Consider the following 18,722-nt stretch of genomic DNA (forward strand, 5'->3'; position numbering starts at 1 on the left):
AAAAATTATGTACATCTTTCAACAAGACAACAGTAAACAAGGGTAAAAGTACTGATTTCCTTTCATTTCATTCCAGAGTAGTTCTAGATTTTGCAAGTCACATTTCTTATACCCTATTATTCTCAGAACTCTGATACCTCATCTGCAATACTGAAGTTGGTAATATGGTGGTTTGAGCTCAGCAGCACACAAAGCCTGATGCTTAAGAATCTCTCTTGTTGTCTACATTTGTTGTATTTTCATCTCTGAGGTACATCAGAATTAATTCTATTAAGGATTTCTGTTTTCTCTAGTAGCAGGCTACTAAAACTTTTTTCAGAATACTATGGATAAAGTGTTCACTTGGCTAATAGATATTCATGTATTTTCTCTCCAGAATATCAAACCATTTTTTACTTAGATCTCAAGAATGCTTTCCATAGTTCTCTTTTATTTTACCAATAGGTGGACACATTACACAGACATCAAAGATATTTAAGAACAGAGCTATGGGAATTCATCCTTAGTCCTCAAGAGGTCTCTCTTATTTTATTAATTCCTTCTTGATACAAATCAGTTTGTGGCAATTACTACAAACAACTATATTTTCATATTTTCAAGTTCTTCCTCAAAACCTCCCTGAAAAGAACCCTTTTAAATAATATTTTCTTAATTATTTCTTAATTATTCTCTTAATTTAAAAAAAAATCTTAAATATTATGAGCATCAAAAGCTAAAGGAAAGCTAAAGGAACAAGTTTGTTTAGATTCTTTACTGTTCTGAGGACTATATTTTTGTTTCCCCTTTCTTCTACCCATACCTCTACCCATACCTCTTCTTCATTTACATTCTGTAAATGAAGAAAAGTCTCTTTCTCTGACAACAATATTTCTATAAAATAATCAGTTCTGCTATTCTGCTTTCCTGTCTTCCAAGGCCATCACAGCTCCAGTCCTTGCAGGTCTCAATCTTTTAGTTGGGAATTCTAGTGTTTTGATCAAGGATCTATTTCATGATTGTTTACCTAAAAATGCCAGCTACTGGAATCAAAACATCATGCAAGAATCTCAACCTCCATTTTTCAAAGATTTGTTACCAGTGTTATGATTTTGCAGGTAGATCTGAAAATGTGATTGCCATCTATGAAGCCAGGAAGTAGGAATCCACACACAGTCCAAAGCAAGTAATTTAAGCCCACTTTTTTTGAGTAAAACTTCACTATACTCGTACATGCGGGACACAAGACCTTGGCAGTACTGTAGCTCACTGAGGCAAGAAGCCGTGAAAAGCAAAGGCTCAGAAAAAATCTCTTGTGAGAGGAGTGATACAAGACATTATTCACTTAACCCTTACTTCCATCATTAGAGAGAATCATAAAATGGTCGGGTTGTAAGAGACCTTAAAGAACATCTGCCCCTGCTAGGAGCAGGGTTGCCAACCACTAAATCAGACACCAGCTCAGGCTGACCAGGGTCACATTCATCCCAGCCTTTACGCTTCCAGGGATGGGGCACCCACATTTTCTTCAAGCAGCCTGTGCCAGTGACTCACTACCCTCTGAATAAAGAATTTTCCCCTAACATCTAAGTATAAACCTCTCCTCTTTTAGTTTAAAGCCACTCTGCCTTGTCCTTTTGTGTAAATTAGTACCTCTCCTGCTCATAAGCTCTCTTCAAGTACTGGAAGGCCACAGTCAGTCTCCCCAGAGCCTTCTCCCTTCTGAGCTAAAGAAGCCCAGCTCCCTCAGCCTGTCCTCATAGGAGAGGAGCTCCAAAACTCTGAGCATCTTTGTGGCCTCCTCTGGACCCGCCCTATCAGTTCCAAATCTTTTTTGTGCTGGGACCCCCAGATCTGGACACACAAATGCAGCCTCAAGAGGGCAAAGAAGAGAATCACAATCACCTCCCTTGCCCTGCTAGTCACCCACCCCTCTTTTGTTGCAGCCCAGGGTACAGGTGGCCTTCCGGACTGCAAGAGCACACTGCTGGCTCACATCAGGCTTTTTACCAGAATACCCACGTTCTCCACTGGACTTCTCTCAGTGAACTCATCTGCCAGCCTGGTCACATCTGGGATTTCCCAAACGCAAGTGCAACACTATGCAGGTGGCCTTGCTGAACCTCATTAGGTTCTTCATGTGAACCTATTTTCAATCTTTTCCAGATCCATGTGGATGGCAGTCCCTTACTGCTATCATATCAGCTGGACCACCCAGCTCAGTGTCTGCAAACTTGATGAGGGTGCACTCGATCCTACTGTCTGTGTGATTAATAAAGGTGTTAAAGAGCACTGTTCCCTAGATGGACGTCTGGCCAACACCACTTGTCACCAGATTTTACCTGAACACAGAGCCATTGACCACAACCCTCTGACTGCGACCATCTAACCAATTCCTTATCCACTGAATAGTCCACACTTCAAATTATCTCCCCAACTTAGAGATAAGGATATGAGGATCATGTAAAAAGCCTTCAGAAGTCAAGCTAGATGACATCATTTGCCCTTTCAGTGTTGTTACTAAATCATAGAAGGACATCAAATTGGTCATGCATGATCTGCCCTTGGTGAAGCCATGCTGGCTGACTCAGATCATCACCTCATATCACATGTGCCTTAGCACAGAAATAGATACAGGCTCCTGTAAGAGCTCAGTCACACTTGTTTTTGCTTACATGCAGTGCATAGTGTGATTACCACATTCTGCCTGAAAAGCATTTGAATGAGCTGATGGATCAATTTGCATAGTGTGATTACCACATTCTGCCTGAAAAGCATTTGAATGAGCTGATGGATCAATTTTGGACTAATTTGTGATTTTCTCATTTGAAGAGATGGCCTTCTTTACATACAAAGCTGTCTTATAACAGCTGGAAATAATGACACTGTTTTCTCACCTTTACTACCACAGCATTTCACTTTCTTTTGGATATTATATATGATGCTCAAAAATCTCAATGAGGTCAGCAGGCCAGTGAGTTTGAATAGACAGAACTTGACTTCAAAGCAGACACCTTATGAGTTTGTGCAATAAAGATGGAACTGTGAGGCTAGAAATAAGGAGTGCATGGAGGATGAGCCAAAACCCTGTTTTCTTCCACTGTCCATTGTGAAAGCAAATGGAACAAACTTAATGTGCAAATCTCAGATAATTCCCCCAGGTCTTCAGGGTTGTTTGAGCATCAGCATGCAAGTCTTCAAAAACAAGAGACTTGATAGTAAACGTATTATATCTAGATAAAAACCAGCCACCTGAATGCAAAATTGTTATGATGCATTTCTGACAGAATTTCTCTTTCAATAATTAACTCTTCTTTATCATTTCACACTATAAGGAATTGAACCAATCCTTTGCCTTTGGGCACATCACTTCAAATTTGATTCAGTTACTTAAATATAGACTTTTAATGTTATTTGTCACCTGGGTACCCTATACCATACAAAACTGGAAGATGTGATAGCACATCTGTGCCATACATACACTTCTGGAGCACCAGCTGGAGTCCCAGAAAGACATTGAGTGGGAAAGTGGCTAAAGTCGTTCAACTGTCTGTACTTCAGTCTCTCATCCAAGAAACAAATCATCTCCATGGTTACCCTTCCTCCTCTCACAGCAGTGCTGAACAATGAAACTGATAAGAACTAGCAGCTTCTGAGAACCCAGTTATCAGCCCTATTCTCAGGACTGGGGAGAACCAAGGATTTGGTTGGTCCTCGTATGAGGTAAGGGCCAGATCAGAAACATGAAAGCAGAAGTGCAGAGCTACACATTTGGGCCCATCCTGCAAACCCATGACAGAAGTAGCTGTCCTGTGCACAGCTATCCCTTCTACTCTTCTCCTGGTCATCTAAGGAAGTACAGGAGCTTATTGTATCCTAACCACTGGCAATCTGGATACCAGTTCTACTCAGAACTGGTGGCTCCTCAAAGATAGAATAAAGCAAGTATTAACTAGCAAAATTAATGAACAGAATACTCCTTGTGGACCCCATTCTTGGACATTAGCAAGATAGAAACCAGTTTTTGTGCTACTGGAGGGCAACAATTTTCACAACACATCATGTGAAGCCAACAAATCTTCAGCAGTCCATGCATGACCTGAAAAAGAAAAAAAAAGAAGAAAAAAAAAAAAGTATGCTATAACGAGGAGAAAGCACAAACTACCATGAGATCTTCTTCGTTCTCTTACAATTAGCTAATATTTTCATTCTTACTTATCATATAAAAACATTCACTCCAAAATAACACTTAATGATGTCTACAGACACCAGAGTTTTGCACTGTGATATGCATACAGCGTTACTTCTAGTTCCACTTACTTAATATAGTACATTTTATTTGTACTTAAAAGTAATCTTGAGTGCATTTGAAGTCACTGCTGTTTATGTTACAGCAGAAATGTTCTTTAATGGACTGAAAAGAAAATTTTGATGACTGAGGAAGCGTTGTCTGAAGTAGATACTGAAATAAAAATGTTTAATCTGTTCTTTTTATGCATATGTTTTATTACAAAATAAGAGTTTGAACAAATCAGGATAATCATGAGATACTCCTTTTCTGCTCATTAAACTAAAGCAGTGGACTAAAAATATTTTCTTAGCTTCCATCATAGCCATGATCTTAACCTTTAAATTCTGTGTTACGATTTAGTCTAGTTTACATCATTATTTCTGCTGAGGGCTCTCTAATTCACTTCTTCTCTGACATGCTGCATGTTCTCTACTATGTCCAACAGTTCTAGAAAATGACATTTGGAGTTTAACACCAGTACTGTAGGACAGCTTTGATAATACCCCAGTAAGCTGCAACTGACTAAACAGCATTCTAAAATCCATTTAGTTCCATTAATCTCTGAAAGTAAACCATTAAAACTGATCCTCTTCCTTGATGGGCAATAAAGTAAATACAAACCTCTCAATGAGAAGTTAATGACCTGTCCCTAACAAGGCTTTAACTTTGAGGTACTAAAGCACCTACTCTCTCAGTGTAGAAACCAGATCATGTACGTCACTACATACAGACTGTGAGATGGAAATTGTCCATTTGTTACCCTTTTTGCCATGCTATATTAAGCTTGTCACACTTGGCTATGGGTAGTACTCTCAACATTTTTATTCTATTTAAGCTCCATGCAAGGATCTACAGTCAAATGAAGCCTTTTTTGGATTAGAAAATTACATGATTCCACATATTCAGTGAATCAGATATGCCTTCTGAATTATCTTTAATAGAATCAAAATAACAAGAAGAAAAATAACGTAAGATTAAAAAATTAATTGAAATTTCACAGTAGTTATTTAAAAATATGTCTGTCCTCACTTTAATCTTGGGTTCAGCCTCCAATCCTTTTCCAGCTGCAATTGATTGCCAACTGACATGTCTTTTGAAGTCTGCCGTAGAAAATGTTCCAGACCTTAAAAGTACAATAAACCACATATAATTCTACCATTCCTAACGTAACGTGTTCCTCATCTATAATTTTAACTCAAAAATAAAAATATGTTACATCACCAGTTGTGACACAGCTCCTCTTGGCAGAACTGTGGAAGTAGAAAAGGCAATTTTCCAGTCAAGAAGCTGAGCAAGAGCCCTTCTGCACTTAGTACATTATTTAGGACCACCAAAGATTCCTTTAATACTGCTCGGGGTGAAATGGTCTTTCAGGGGGCCATTTTAACTTACAGCTTTGCTCTTTCCATGCTCCATCCCTCTATGGCAATTCTTAACCCTTTCTGTGGAAATGAGCTGCATAGAGCTGCTTGTGGTGATGCCTTTCCAGCATTTAGACTTTCCTCTAGAACAAAAGCATCTTAAATGGATGTTTAGAGCAGGTTTCAAGCAATTACTAAATAGTTTTTCTTTTACTTAAGTTCTCAAAACTTAGAAACAATGTTGGAATTTCTACTATTGAGAGCAGTGCAGTCTCAGAAATTGGAGGGTCTATTTCTGCCCTAGAAATTCCATGGTCTGTGTTTTGTTTGTTTTTCCATTCTCTGCGATTATTCAGAAAGGTACCTGATCAATAGATCAAATCAGCTTAGCAATAGACCATTACACTTCATAATCTGTCCTCACTCAGTCAATAGTTTTAATGCTTCCCTTACAATTTTTCTACTTCCATTTTCCGTTGAAACTTTGCACTTCTCTCCATCTTTTCAATATCCTGGTAAACTTTGTGACTTGCTTAACAAACTGTCATAGTTTCCATTCCACTTATGCATTAAACCTTGCCTCACTACATCACATCCTGTTCACAATTTATACGGAGTAATCAGACCTTCTGCACTTCCTCCATGCTAGTTTATGGTGCTGAGAACACAAGAGAAGAAAATGTGTTTGAAGTGTCTAACACAGCTTGACCCATTCTGGCCTTCATCATACACAATCCAATTGCTACTCTCAAGTCACCAATGAGAAGTAGCTTAGCTAATAGCACACATTTATTTTATCTGACCTAAAATGTGAAGGCCTCCTGTACACAGTTTATGGTCTGAAAAAAGCAAAAAGCACTGAGTAGTGAAACCTTCATCAGCTACCAGAAACTTCCATCTGTAAGATCAGAGTTCTCTCAGTCACAGCATCCTCTACTTCCCATAAACCATGGTGAATAAAGCTAGACCTTTAGGGTGCCTTACAGATAGTCTGAATGCCTACCGTAGGGTAGATTATCAAAACTAGAGATTCCACATCTACATGAGGAATGGTTTACCTTCAACTCAACCACAGGAAGAAGTTCCTGTTTCCATCAGTTTTGGTTAAAGATGATGAAAGCTCTTCAGATGTTAACTGCCAACTATCTACTGATAATGAAACTTACTTTTCCTTTGCAATATTTTTTTCCAGAGGTATTTATTAGGTGAAATCTGCCCTACCACTTAGTTCAATCCATCGTCCATTACGTGAAAACAGACAATTTTAAGTCAACTTTAAGAAGAAAATAATTATTCAGTGTATTTGTATTCATCCCGTTAGTACAACTTTTACCAATAGCATGTTCTGAGTTTGAGAATCTCATTCAAGTGCAGAAATAATTTCACCATAACAGCCCACATACCTACCACCCAAAGAACACAGCAATTAGTTAATATGTTTGAGAGGATTTGTTTTATCAACAAACCTGTGCTACTCTGAGAAGCAGCATGTCAAAATAATGCAGCAGGGAAGGATGCTGAAGGACTCAATTGCCTGACACTGAAAAGAAATAAATCCTTGCAGATTGAAATGATGCAGTCGTGCTCAGAAATGCCCTTAAATCTGATACTGCAGATGTGAAATAGGACAACCTTTGTAGAAATGCCCTTTTCCAGAAACATTCTTTTTGCAATAACCTGGAAATAAGATGAAGCTAGCAAGTTTCCTCTTGCTACCAGAACAGGATGTTCTACCTTTATTGGAGCTGCTGCTCCATGGAAGAAGCCAGTTGTGTGAGAAACCTGCTCAGACAACAAATGCTTCCAGGACAAGGGAGGATGCTGGAGGCTTCTTCGTCTCTCTTGAGTTTTAGGTGGGGAAGCGTCTGGACAGGCTTCCAAATTTTCTCATTCCAAATCCCGAATATTTCCAAATAACCAGGTTTTTCTTGCAATCCATCCACACCCACAAAAACTTCACGCAGACATGTTCTTTGTAAAAGAGAGGTCCTGAGATGACCCGTTCTTGACATAGGCAACAGTTCCTCTGTTGAGAGATTGTACTTTGAGGAAGACGGACTACACAAAACGCCTTATACCGATACAGTGAATATTGACTTATCATGAAACAAATACTCTACATATACACGGATGTGTGTTAATAGCATGTTACACAAGGTTACACTTGGGGACTATTCTTCTTCCTACTCAGTATTTTACAGCAATTTCCTCACAGATCTTAATATTTTGGATTATGGAGTCTGCTGTAGATACAGCTGTATTAGAGATAGGACAAAACCACACATTTTACACAAATTGAGAGCTATATCTGAACTCTCCGAATGTTTGAGATGTCAGTGTATGCGGGTGTTTCAAAAAGCTTTATTATTCCAAGTTCAGGGCCAGCTGCAGAGAATGGATTCACATCCAAACATATAAAAATGCATACAGTTCTTGACAGAAAGAAGTTTCAGAACCTGGCAGGCTGAGAACAACAATCTTTTTGTTTTCTGCCTGACAATTCATTTACAGATCAACCCTATTGGGTTTTTTTTGGTAATTTAAATATGATCGCTGGCAAAGGAGAAATAGGTGGGAGAGTTCCAGAGGGAGGGACACAGTGAAAAAGAAGAAAGCATTTCTAGTTTACAATGTATCCCTGACACATCATTATACACAAACTCAAAATTTAGCTTTTAAAAAAGAAAGGGGGGGAAGAAAAACAACAAAACAAAACAATAAAAGAAACAGCAGCTGTTTCTACGTGATGTCAGAGAACAGGTGTGATACAAATCTCCATACCAGTGTAATCATATTGATCTCCCGATGATGCACGCATGAAGCGCATGTGCAAACAGTATCGACCCATCCGGCATCTCATTTCCAGGAATATGGCCTGAAAATGCCTCTCTAATAGCTGAAAACATTTTCAGGATAAACATTGTATTAGCCAATTTGGGCGAAAGACAGAAAGGAAAGAAGGAAGGAAGGAAGGAAGGAAGGAAGGAAGGAAGGAAGGAAGGAAGGAAGGAAGGAAGGAAGGAAGGAAGGAAGGAAGGAAGGAAGGAAGGAAGGAAGGAAGGAAGGAAGGAAGGAAGGAAGGAAGGAAGGAAGGGAGGAAGGGAGGAAGGGAGGAAGGGAGGAAGGGAGGAAGGGAGGAAGGGAGGAAGGGAGGAAGGGAGGAAGGGAGGAAGGGAGGAAGGGAGGAAGGGAGGAAGGGAGGAAGGGAGGAAGGGAGGAAGGGAGGAAGGGAGGAAGGGAGGAAGGGAGGAAGGGAGGAAGGGAGGAAGGGAGGAAGGGAGGAAGGGAGGAAGGGAGGAAGGGAGGAAGGGAGGAAGGGAGGGAGGGAGGGAGGGAGGGAGGGAGGGAGGGAGGGAGGGAGGGAGGGAGGGAGGGAGGGAGGGAGGGAGGGAGGGAGGGAGGGAGGAAGGAAGGAAGGAAGGAAGGAAGGAAGGAAGGAAGGAAGGAAGGAAGGAAGGAAGGAAGGAAGGAAGGAAGGAAGGAAGGAAGGAAGGAAGGAAGGAAGGAAGGAAGGAAGGGAGGGAGGGAGGGAGGGAGGGAGGGAGGGAGGGAGGGAGGGAGGGAGGGAGGGAGGGAGGAAGAGGGAGGAAGAGGGAGGAAGAGGGAGGAAGAGGGAGGGAGGAAGAGGAAGGAAGAGGAAGGGAGGGAGAGTGAAAGAGAGAAAGAAAGGAAAAAAAAAGAAAAACGAAACAACAACAACAAAACATAAACTTGGAGAGAGGGGAAAAAAAGGAAATTAAAAAAAAAAAAGAAGAAAGGTGAGCCTGTGTCCCGGCGGCTCCGTGCTCGGGGCGGGCAGCGGACGCGGATCGCTGCGCAGTGCCGCCCGCGCGGTGCCCAGGGCCGGGCCGGGCGGGGCCGCTCGAGGCGCTGCGCTGCTGCCGTCGGGCGCTGCGCGGTGCTCTGTCCGTCCGCTCCGGGAGGAGAGGCGGCTTCGGAAGTCACTCTCACGGCTCCGGGGTGCTGCTGCGTTAATTGTTAATGCCATCTGCCATTAGAGGGCACTGCGCAACCCTGCATTCAGCTTTCCGTGCGCGGAGGGAGAGGCAGGGACAGCGAGAGAGCGGCACCAATTCGGGAGAAAGATTTAAAAGGATGCGGAGCTCCCGAAGGGCTGCAAATGCCTGGGCTCCAGGCGGGACGGTGGTCGTAATGATAACAAACAACAACAACAATCGAAAAAGGAAAAAAAGAAAAAAAAGAAAAAAGAAAAAAAGGGGAAAAAAAAGGAAAAAGAAAATAAGAAAGAAAGAAATGCGACGAGGTCAATCATTTACCAGTCTGCCGCTTAATGCGTGTGACTGCAGGTGGCACCGGGGACATTGTGATTCATGCCCACTTTCAAAGCGGGACCCGGGCCCAGGCTGAGGCACCCAAACAACTGTCTTCTAATATTAGCACGGCTGTATTTCTGGATCTATTATAGTCTGTCCAGACAGATCCCATTGTAATGGGATCTTTTATTAAAAGATTAGCACTATCTCCTGCAGTTGGTGGAAAAAAATCTGTTATCGCTGAGTTATTTGCAGTTGTGGGGAGGGGGCGGGCGGCGGGGGCGGCGCGGAGGAGGGCTCGGGGAGGGCCGGGGGAGGCGCGGGCGGCCGCGCGCACCGGTCCCTGACCCGGCACTGTCCGGGCATTCCTGTCTGCATACTTCGCAGTCTGTTGTGCTTTGGTGGCTCAGAAAAGCGAAAGAATCGAAATTTAAAAGGCAGCTTTTGAATAAACAATACCATTTTCCGTTAAGTAATCGTTTTGTATAAAAGGAAATATCGCCTACTCAGTTTCATTCAGCGGTGCCAAAAATGTTATAAATGAGCGACCGCCAACTTTTCTAAGAGGAGAATAATGCCAGACTGTGCTTAATAAACTAGTGCCCTAGAAGTTCATTATCGATGTTGCAATCTTTTCTGATTCTGAAAGGAGACCGCCTACGTCGCCCCCGTTCCTGTCTCGTCCTCCCGGGCTCTGAGTGAAAAGGCCGTCACTTGGGCAGAGCTCTACGTACTAAACTTTAAAAAGGAACTTTTAAGTTCCATTTATTTATTTATTTATTCATTCCGGTGCGCGGCTGATCGCTCCCCCTCTCAGGTTTCTGGGGGCCGAGTCCCACCGCGCCACCGTCGGCCGCCTCCCGCCCGCGGCGGCCCTGCTCAGCTCCGCTCCGCTTCGCGCGGCGATGGCAGCCGTGGAGCGCCGCAGGGCGAACTCCGGTCAGGAGCTGCTCCCGAGCTGCGTCGCTCCCCGCACCCCGCGGTGCCCCCCGCGCTGGGACCGCGCTCTGCGCCCGCGGAGGCTGCGCGATCCCCGGCCGTGCCGTGCTGAGCCGTGCCGTGCCGCCGCCGCGCGGGACTGCGCGGGTGCGCGCCCGGAGGAGCGCGCCCGCGTGTGTGCGTGCACCTCCAGCAGATAATTGGAGAGGGTTTCCAGAAGGTGGAAAATGTCACCTGATTCACACTGAACTTTTTAAATCTCCCCACCCCCGAGCAGACACACACACACATTAGGAGACCGCCCACCGCAGACAGCTAAGACCCCCGTATAGATTTAAAGAGAGACTGCATTCAGAGCCTGACGTTCATTCAATAGAGCGATCATAAGCAGGCTGGCTGGTGCTCGCTCCGTCTCCCTACTCCCCTTCACGCTGTTCCTGTGTCTCTCTCACTCCCTGCTACGTTGAGGATGTTAAATCAGAGGATCCACCCGGGCATGCTCGTACTCCTGATGTTTCTCTACCACTTTATGGAGGATCACACAGCGCAGGGTAAGACCACAGCGTTTATTCGGAAGTGTGTTTTCTTATTAGTGTTGTTATTATTACTCTTATTTTCCGTCTTTCGTGCGCTGCTTACTTCGCTGAGGTGTTACACGCCTCTCTCCAAGGTCCAACCGGACAGAAGTTAGAAGCGGGCGCGGGACTGCTCGGGAAGGGGCGCAGAGGTGGCACGTAGGTTTCCTTCGGACCGGACCTTCCCTGCTCTGCATGGGCACGGAGGGCACAGGAGGATGTTTATTGGCACTCCTCGTGATTCTGCGGCGTGAATGAGGAGCAGCATCGCGGGGAACTTTTCCTGCGCTCATGTCCCGAACGAGTGCTCAAAGTTTGTCGGTAATTTAGCTCAGATTTTTATCTCGCCTTCTGACAGAAGGGGAGGTGATGTGGAGCCCTGGGCGCACAGCTGACACTTTCAGAAAGCGTGGTGGTCACTTTCCGGGCATTGCCTCAATATTGGGATTTCCTTCCCTCCCCCCACCCCCTTTGTGTGTGTGTGTAAGTGTGAATAAGTGTTGTAAATTCTCCTGCTATGAGGAGTGTGCCTAAATAAGCTTGCTTACTTTTATTATCCTTTCCCATGCGAACAAAACAATCCTGAACCTAATAGTGACAACTCTTAAGAGCCCTCTTTCGACACTAGGAAACACTGATTTTCAGTTTGGGGTGTTTTTGCTTTTTCCACCTAATATTGATGTATCCCAACCTTCTTGTCTTACTGCTGCCGGGTTTTCATTTTTTTCCCATTTCTTCACCCTCTCCCGACCTAGAGCAGAAGTTAATGTAGGCAACTGTAAGACGCAAAACTTTTTTTTTTTTTTTTTTTTTTTTTTTTTTTTTTTTTTCTCTTTAAGGGCGTTGTTTGTTCCATGTTTTGTAGCCGGGGGAAGGGGGGGGGGAGGCTTGGGGGGTGTTCCCCGCGCCCAGCGGCGCCCCGGCGGGCCGGGCCCGGCCCTGGTGCGGTGCGCTCCGTGGGAGGAAGAAGCAGGATAGAGCCCTCGCTGGATGGGCACCAGAATCAATTGGTATCGGGTCGCTGGAGGAGTCATATTGGTTATTCGCAAGAGGCTTATCCCAACCCAAACTCTCCAGCTAAAATGGGGGGCGGGGGGGGGGGGGGGGGGGTTGCTTGGACTCATGTTCTTGGCTTGACTCCACGAATAACAGGGATACCAGTGGGGAAAGAAAAAAAAAAAAAAAAAAGCAAAAAAAAACCCACTTTATCCGGTTTGAGGACAGTGTGCTTTCCTCTGAAACGCTCGCGGGAGAAACAGCACCTCCAACTTTTCCAGCGTGATCGATTCTGAAAAACTCCGCAGGGAGCTCTCCCTCGGGGTGCCCTCCCGTTTCGTGTACTTTGCTCACTTTATTTTTCTTTTTTCTGTTTTTGTTGTCGGAGGTCTGCTGAGTTATTTTAGCCAAGGGAAGACGTTTGTTAATAGAAGCAGCGAAATGTGGAGATTTCGAAAGAGTTCGCTCACAGCGAATGTTCCCAGTCGGTGCGGATTGCAAAATGTGCTGGGGCTGGGGTGCGTGCGGCACTAACAATGCTGCCGGGCGGCCGCGTCGGAGAGGGCAGGGGGAGGAGGGAGGAACTACAAGCGCGACTTTCTTTTTATTCCCTTTTAAATGCACGTCCTTTTCAAGCCTCTGTCACGTGCCGGCAGTGCTCCTTCTGCTCTACATATGGAGTAAATACCTCGGAAAACTGCCTCGTGCTGTTCTGATCCGGTCTTTTTTCTTTCTGATTTATATATTATTATTGTTATCTCACCCAAGCGGGCCGGTCCAGATGCGGGTTGTGGAACGGGACAAATAAAGCCAGCAGTCCAGCAAAAGTCAGTGCGAGGCGCGCGCGGTGCCCGTGCGGCTGCTGGTCCCGGCACTGACCCGGCCCGGTGCGCCCCTGTCCCCCGCAGCTGGGAACTGCTGGCTCCGGCAGGCGCGGAACGGCCGCTGCCAGGTCCTGTACAAGACCGACCTCAGCAAAGAGGAGTGCTGCAAGAGCGGCCGCCTGACGACCTCGTGGACGGAGGAGGACGTCAACGACAACACGCTCTTTAAGTGGATGATTTTTAATGGGGGAGCCCCTAACTGCATCCCGTGCAAAGGTGAGAGGGCCGGGAACCGCGAGTGACTCGAGTTCGGGGTGGGAGATGAGGGCCTGCAGACGGCAGCGCTGTCCTCGTGCTGCCTGCTCCCGAGGCTTGAGGGCTATCCCAAAGCAGCGCCAGGGATAGGGGGACTGCTTCTTCTCATCCGTGCAGGTCAGTGGGAGATGGGGAGGGGGATCTTTGTGCATGGCCCTCCTGGCTCCAGGATTTCTGTCCAGGTCAGTTTCCTGCATGGTAGCAGTGTGGGGAGGGGAGAGTGGGGGAGGGGGAGGATGCTGTCTTTTTATGCCTGGGGGTCATGGTGTCTTCTTTTCTTTGGGCAATTTTGACACCAAGTCTCTTCTGCACACTTGGTACTACAGTGGTGCCTCTTTCCTTCCATCAGAAACATGTGAGAACGTGGACTGTGGACCTGGGAAGAAATGTAAAATGAACAAGAAGAACAAACCTCGGTGTGTTTGTGCTCCGGATTGCTCTAATATCACTTGGAAGGGCCCTGTGTGTGGCTTAGATGGGAAAACCTACAGGAACGAGTGTGCCCTTCTCAAAGCCAGATGTAAAGAACAGCCTGAACTTGAAGTCCAATATCAGGGCAAGTGCAAAAGTAGGTTTGCAAATCTCATCCAATCTCCATCAAATGGCATAGGGTGTGTGTCTGAGTGTAGAGAGGAGGAGCTGACATACTCCTCCAGAGTAACCAGAATGATGTTCCAACCATGCTCACAGACCAGGACATGGGTGGATTGACTGAGAGTTATCCACAGTTTAGCAGAACTTGTGTCCCTCATGCTACCCTGAGATGGAAAGGTCTCCAGCGGTCCTTAAACGAGGACCATTGCTGAAGGCTTTTGTCTGATTGTTCATGTCATTCTGTCACCCATTCACTCCTCCCTGGAGTGCCCACATCTTCTATTAATCATTTTTTGTTTCCATCTTTATTTCAGAGACCTGTAGGGATGTTTTATGCCCAGGCAGCTCCACGTGTGTGGTGGATCAAACTAATAACGCCTACTGTGTGACATGCAATCGAATTTGCCCTGAGCCGACCTCCCCTGAGCAGTATCTCTGTGGAAATGATGGCATAACTTATGCCAGTGCCTGCCACCTGAGAAAAGCGACCTGCCTGCTGGGCAGATCCATTGGATTAGCCTACGAGGGAAAATGCATCAGTAGGTATCTCGGTTGGAGGGATAAATGTAGGGGGAGCTTGCAGACTCATCTTTTTTATCACCTTGCGTGGAAGTGGATGGATGGATGGATGGATGGATGGATGGATGGATGGATGGATGGATGGATGGATGGATGGATGGATTGTTGGAAGGGGAAGGGTGGCAGGAAAGGGGGGAGGAACAGAGTAAGTTTGTGCTTTGGAGCAGGTGAGACTCCTAGTAGCCTTGGTTTGTTTTCCCCTCCAGGAGAAAGTAGAGCCAGAGTGAGCTTTGCTCTGGGGAAAAAAGAAAAAAAGAAAAAGAAAAAGAAAAGAAAAAAAACTGCAAAAGGGAGTAGAGAGTTTGATCCTGCTTCTCTTGCTGTCAGCGTGGGTGCTGACATTAGTGTCTAAGAGAGAAGTACCCACCATTAGGTAGATGATGACATGGTTACGGCATAACAAGGTCATGATGTTCAGTGGATCTGGATTCCTGGAAATAATTGTCTTCAAGTGGTCTTAACAAAGCTTGTATTAACGTAATTGGAAACATCTGATTACTTTTTCCTCTTCAAAAAATATTACAGAGTTTGGGGACAGTTAATTGGTGAATATAGGAAAATAACCTCTGTGCATCCTGACATTTTGCACTGTGATTTTGAGAAAGAAGGGATAGTGAAGTATGTTGAAAGGAAGCAACATTAGAGCAACCTCTGCCCCTCCAAATTGCTGGTGAGATGCTGGGGAATCTCATGCTGCTTTTGGTTGGCACAGCCTGAGGTGAATTCCCTTTCCAGTACTGTAGACAGCAGCTTTATGTGGGTTAGTTTAAAAATAATTGATCTGGAAATGCTGAATGCGTTGACAAATTCTCCACTTATCACTAATTTGGTGAGCTGAATTTCCGCTGACAGCAAATGGAGCAGGAAGGCCCTGTGCAATAGGCAAACGTAATTGCATACTGCTGAGGCCAAGCTCCACTGGCACAGTTGTCCTTCAACCCCAATGTACAGATGGGCAGTGGTGTCCAAGGGTCTGCTTGATTAAGGTGGGCAAGAATCATTGCAGCTACTGCATTTTAGCTTTGTCTATTCATAGTTCATTGGGGGAAAAGGCTTTTGGGGCTGGTAGGGATTGCTTTTCTTTGTTTCCTTTCTCTGTTCGCTTACCTCTATTATTCCTTGTGTATTTTTAGAAGCGAAGTCCTGTGAAGATATTCAGTGCAGTGCTGGGAAGAAATGCTTGTGGGATTTTAAGGTTGGCAGAGGTCGATGTGCCCTCTGTGATGAGCTCTGCCCTGAAAGCAAGTCAGACGAGGCAGTCTGTGCCAGTGATAACACGACTTATCCAAGCGAGTGTGCCATGAAAGAAGCAGCCTGCTCCATGGGCATGCTTCTAGAAGTAAAGCACTCTGGATCTTGCAACTGTAAGTGAGATTTTTATCTCTGCAGACACCTAAGGCTTCTGAAGGCAATCCCTATTTAATAAAGACTTACATCGTTAAACCTAAGAAAGCTCAATTTAGAGATTCAAGATATGGCACATGTGCCATGTGAGTATGGGTGTATCATGCGTGCACTTTGGTTACTGATAAAAAACAGTAGATCTCCAACAACCAGTGTGCATTCAAGTTGGGGTGTTGGGTCTTTACTGAGGACAAGTCATTTTATCAGAAAGGGGTTGCCCTAGGAGCATAATTCTAGAGACTTTTTCCTAATTTGTCTGCTCTCATGTGCTTTGCTGATTGCTTTATTAACACTTGGTAAACTCTTAACTGCCCAAAAGAATGAGCCTGATAGCACATGGGCACCTGGTTTAGCACAGTTGCATCTACTAACTCTGAATGAAGGACAAAAAGTAGTTAAACCTAGAACACAAGAGCGCTTTTTATTTGATTACAGGAATCTGCCAATAAAACCTGAGCCATTGATTCTTCAGAACTTTCTGCAGTTATGACTTCATAGATTATGTATAAAAACCCTTATTGCATAACAGCAGATGCCAAAGAGCATCTCACTACAAGTCGCATAAAATGCAACGCTGTATTATGGCTGTTCAGAGGGCTTTGAAAACATGCACTGAGCTGCTTCTGCGCTGTTGTTGTCCTTATTTAAACAACAGCTCCCCTGTATTCCCCCATCTAGCCATTAATGAAGACCCAGAGGAAGAAGAGGAAGATGAAGACCAGGACTACAGCTTTCCTATATCTTCCATTCTAGAGTGGTAAAACTTCCATCACTATTGGGACAGCCATTGGGCACGAAATCAATGTCCATACTGTAAATAAGTGTATGCTTATTTATTTTGGGGAGAAAAAAAAAAAAAAGTATACATATAGTTGAGTCTCGTAGACATTTATTTATACTGTGTCATGTTTTATAATTTATACATAAAATGTCTGGTTGACTGTACACCTTGTTTTTTGAAGAAGTTTATTCGTTACGGGAAGAGCAGTGTTATTTATTGTGAGGTCTCTTGCTTGTAAAGTAAAGCTTTTCTTTTTTCTTGTGAACTATGAAAGTCCATTCCTTAAAACTTACCTAAAAAGATGGTTTCATCTTTTTGTTTTATTGGGGTTATCTTTTTTCCACTTTAAAAAACTTTGCATGTTGGTTTCTGTTATGTTTATTTATTGGATTTTCTTCTTGCCGGTTCTGTACATAAAAGATCCCTCGGGTTTTTGTTTACAAGGAATCTTGACTGACCAAAAGGCATTGTAACTGACTTAAATATACTTCCAGGGTGCAGTGAGGCGATCTTTAAGGAAACTTCTCCCACTTCACTTTTCTCTGCTTCTGATCACATCATGTCCTGATGCGATCTCAATGTGTTCAGCATATATACTGTACTATAAGAATTCCAGACCCAAAGAAATCGGATTATGAAGGTTGTTAATAGCTACAGAGCTCACTGTAATAAGAATAAGGGTTTTATTTTATTTTTATTCTTCTCTTTTGTAACATGCGTGTTTATCAGGTGTTTCCTTTAAGATGGTCTTGCAGTACAACCTTCAAAGTTTTGTTTTGCCAATCAGCGTGTCACTAAAAGTTATATCAAAGCTTTATCAGTTCAAGTTTCTTGCTTTTCATAATAGTTTTTTTTTTTTTCTGATGCAATTTTATATTTTCAAACATGGCGAGTTAAATATAAATTCATTTAAATATATAGTTTTGTACTTTTCTACCATGTAAATGTGCAATGTATATAAAAGTTATAATGTGTATTTGTAAATAAATGATGAGTGAAAAAATAAAAAAAATGGAATTTTCCCTAGATGCAGTCTTCAGCTTTATCTTCTAAAAGGTTCTGGTGCAAAGAAGATCTACTAGTAGTAGGGGAATGGAAGCTGGTGCCTAATGTAGCACTAAAATGCATTCACTAAGGCAATCTAAGTAAGCTTTCTAGTTACTTAGATTCATGAAACCCCATTTTTCATACAGAAGCAACATCTCATGTCTGTTGATACTACTTCATTTTTAATCTGTAAGTACTCTGATGGATAGGAAGACGTTCAGCATTTTTGTTTCCCTCCCCATTGAGAATAAAGTATCTGTTGCTTCTTGGACATCTTTAATTTGTGCATTTCTAAGAGATTTTGAACAGACACTTGAAATTTTGCGAAGATTCAGATCCATGTTAGGGGGTTTCAAGTTGCAGAATCATTTTAGATAACTAATAGAAAGGGCAAATGATGGCCTAGTTGTCCAAATTCAAGATGTGTAACAATTCCCACAGTAGACAAAAAAAAAAAAAAAAAAAAAAAAAAAAAAAAAGAAGTATATCAAAGAGTACATATAACTTGGAAATTCATCACTCTTGAGAGGAAGGTCAATTCAGAAATTCTGTTTAGTGAACCAATATTCAGATTGGAGGCGCTGTTAAAAGTGGATACGGCTGCAGTGAACTCAGAGGAAAGGTAGAACAGCAGGGATCAAAATGTTTTTGTATGTTCCCAGGGTTAGAGTTTTCTCTCAAACAAGGCTCCACTTGTCAAAATTTCTCTTATCATGCTGCACAGAACTTAAGAAGGTACTTAAGCACCTTAGTAAGTAGCACTTCA

The 18,722-nt window shown here is 43.6% G+C and overlaps 1 protein-coding gene across 2 annotated transcripts; it reads left to right on the plus strand.

The window, feature by feature from the left end:
- The first annotated feature begins 11,104 nt into the window (after nt 1-11,104).
- On the plus strand, nt 11,105-17,920 carry FST (follistatin). Of its 2 annotated transcripts, none has more exons than XM_048931312.1 (6): nt 11,105-11,392; nt 13,321-13,512; nt 13,901-14,119; nt 14,460-14,684; nt 15,858-16,088; nt 16,564-17,920. In XM_048931312.1, coding segments are annotated over exons 1-6 (951 nt in total). In that variant the 5' UTR covers nt 11,105-11,310; the 3' UTR covers nt 16,566-17,920. The 2 variants fall into 2 exon arrangements, with proteins under 2 accessions (XP_048787269.1, XP_048787268.1); XM_048931311.1 differs by having other exon boundaries at nt 16,807-17,920.
- Nucleotides 17,921-18,722: the final 802 nt, after the last annotated feature.

The sequence above is a fragment of the Lagopus muta genome, chromosome Z (genome assembly GCF_023343835.1).
Source record: "Lagopus muta isolate bLagMut1 chromosome Z, bLagMut1 primary, whole genome shotgun sequence".
NCBI classification, from domain to species: Eukaryota; Metazoa; Chordata; class Aves; order Galliformes; family Phasianidae; genus Lagopus; species Lagopus muta.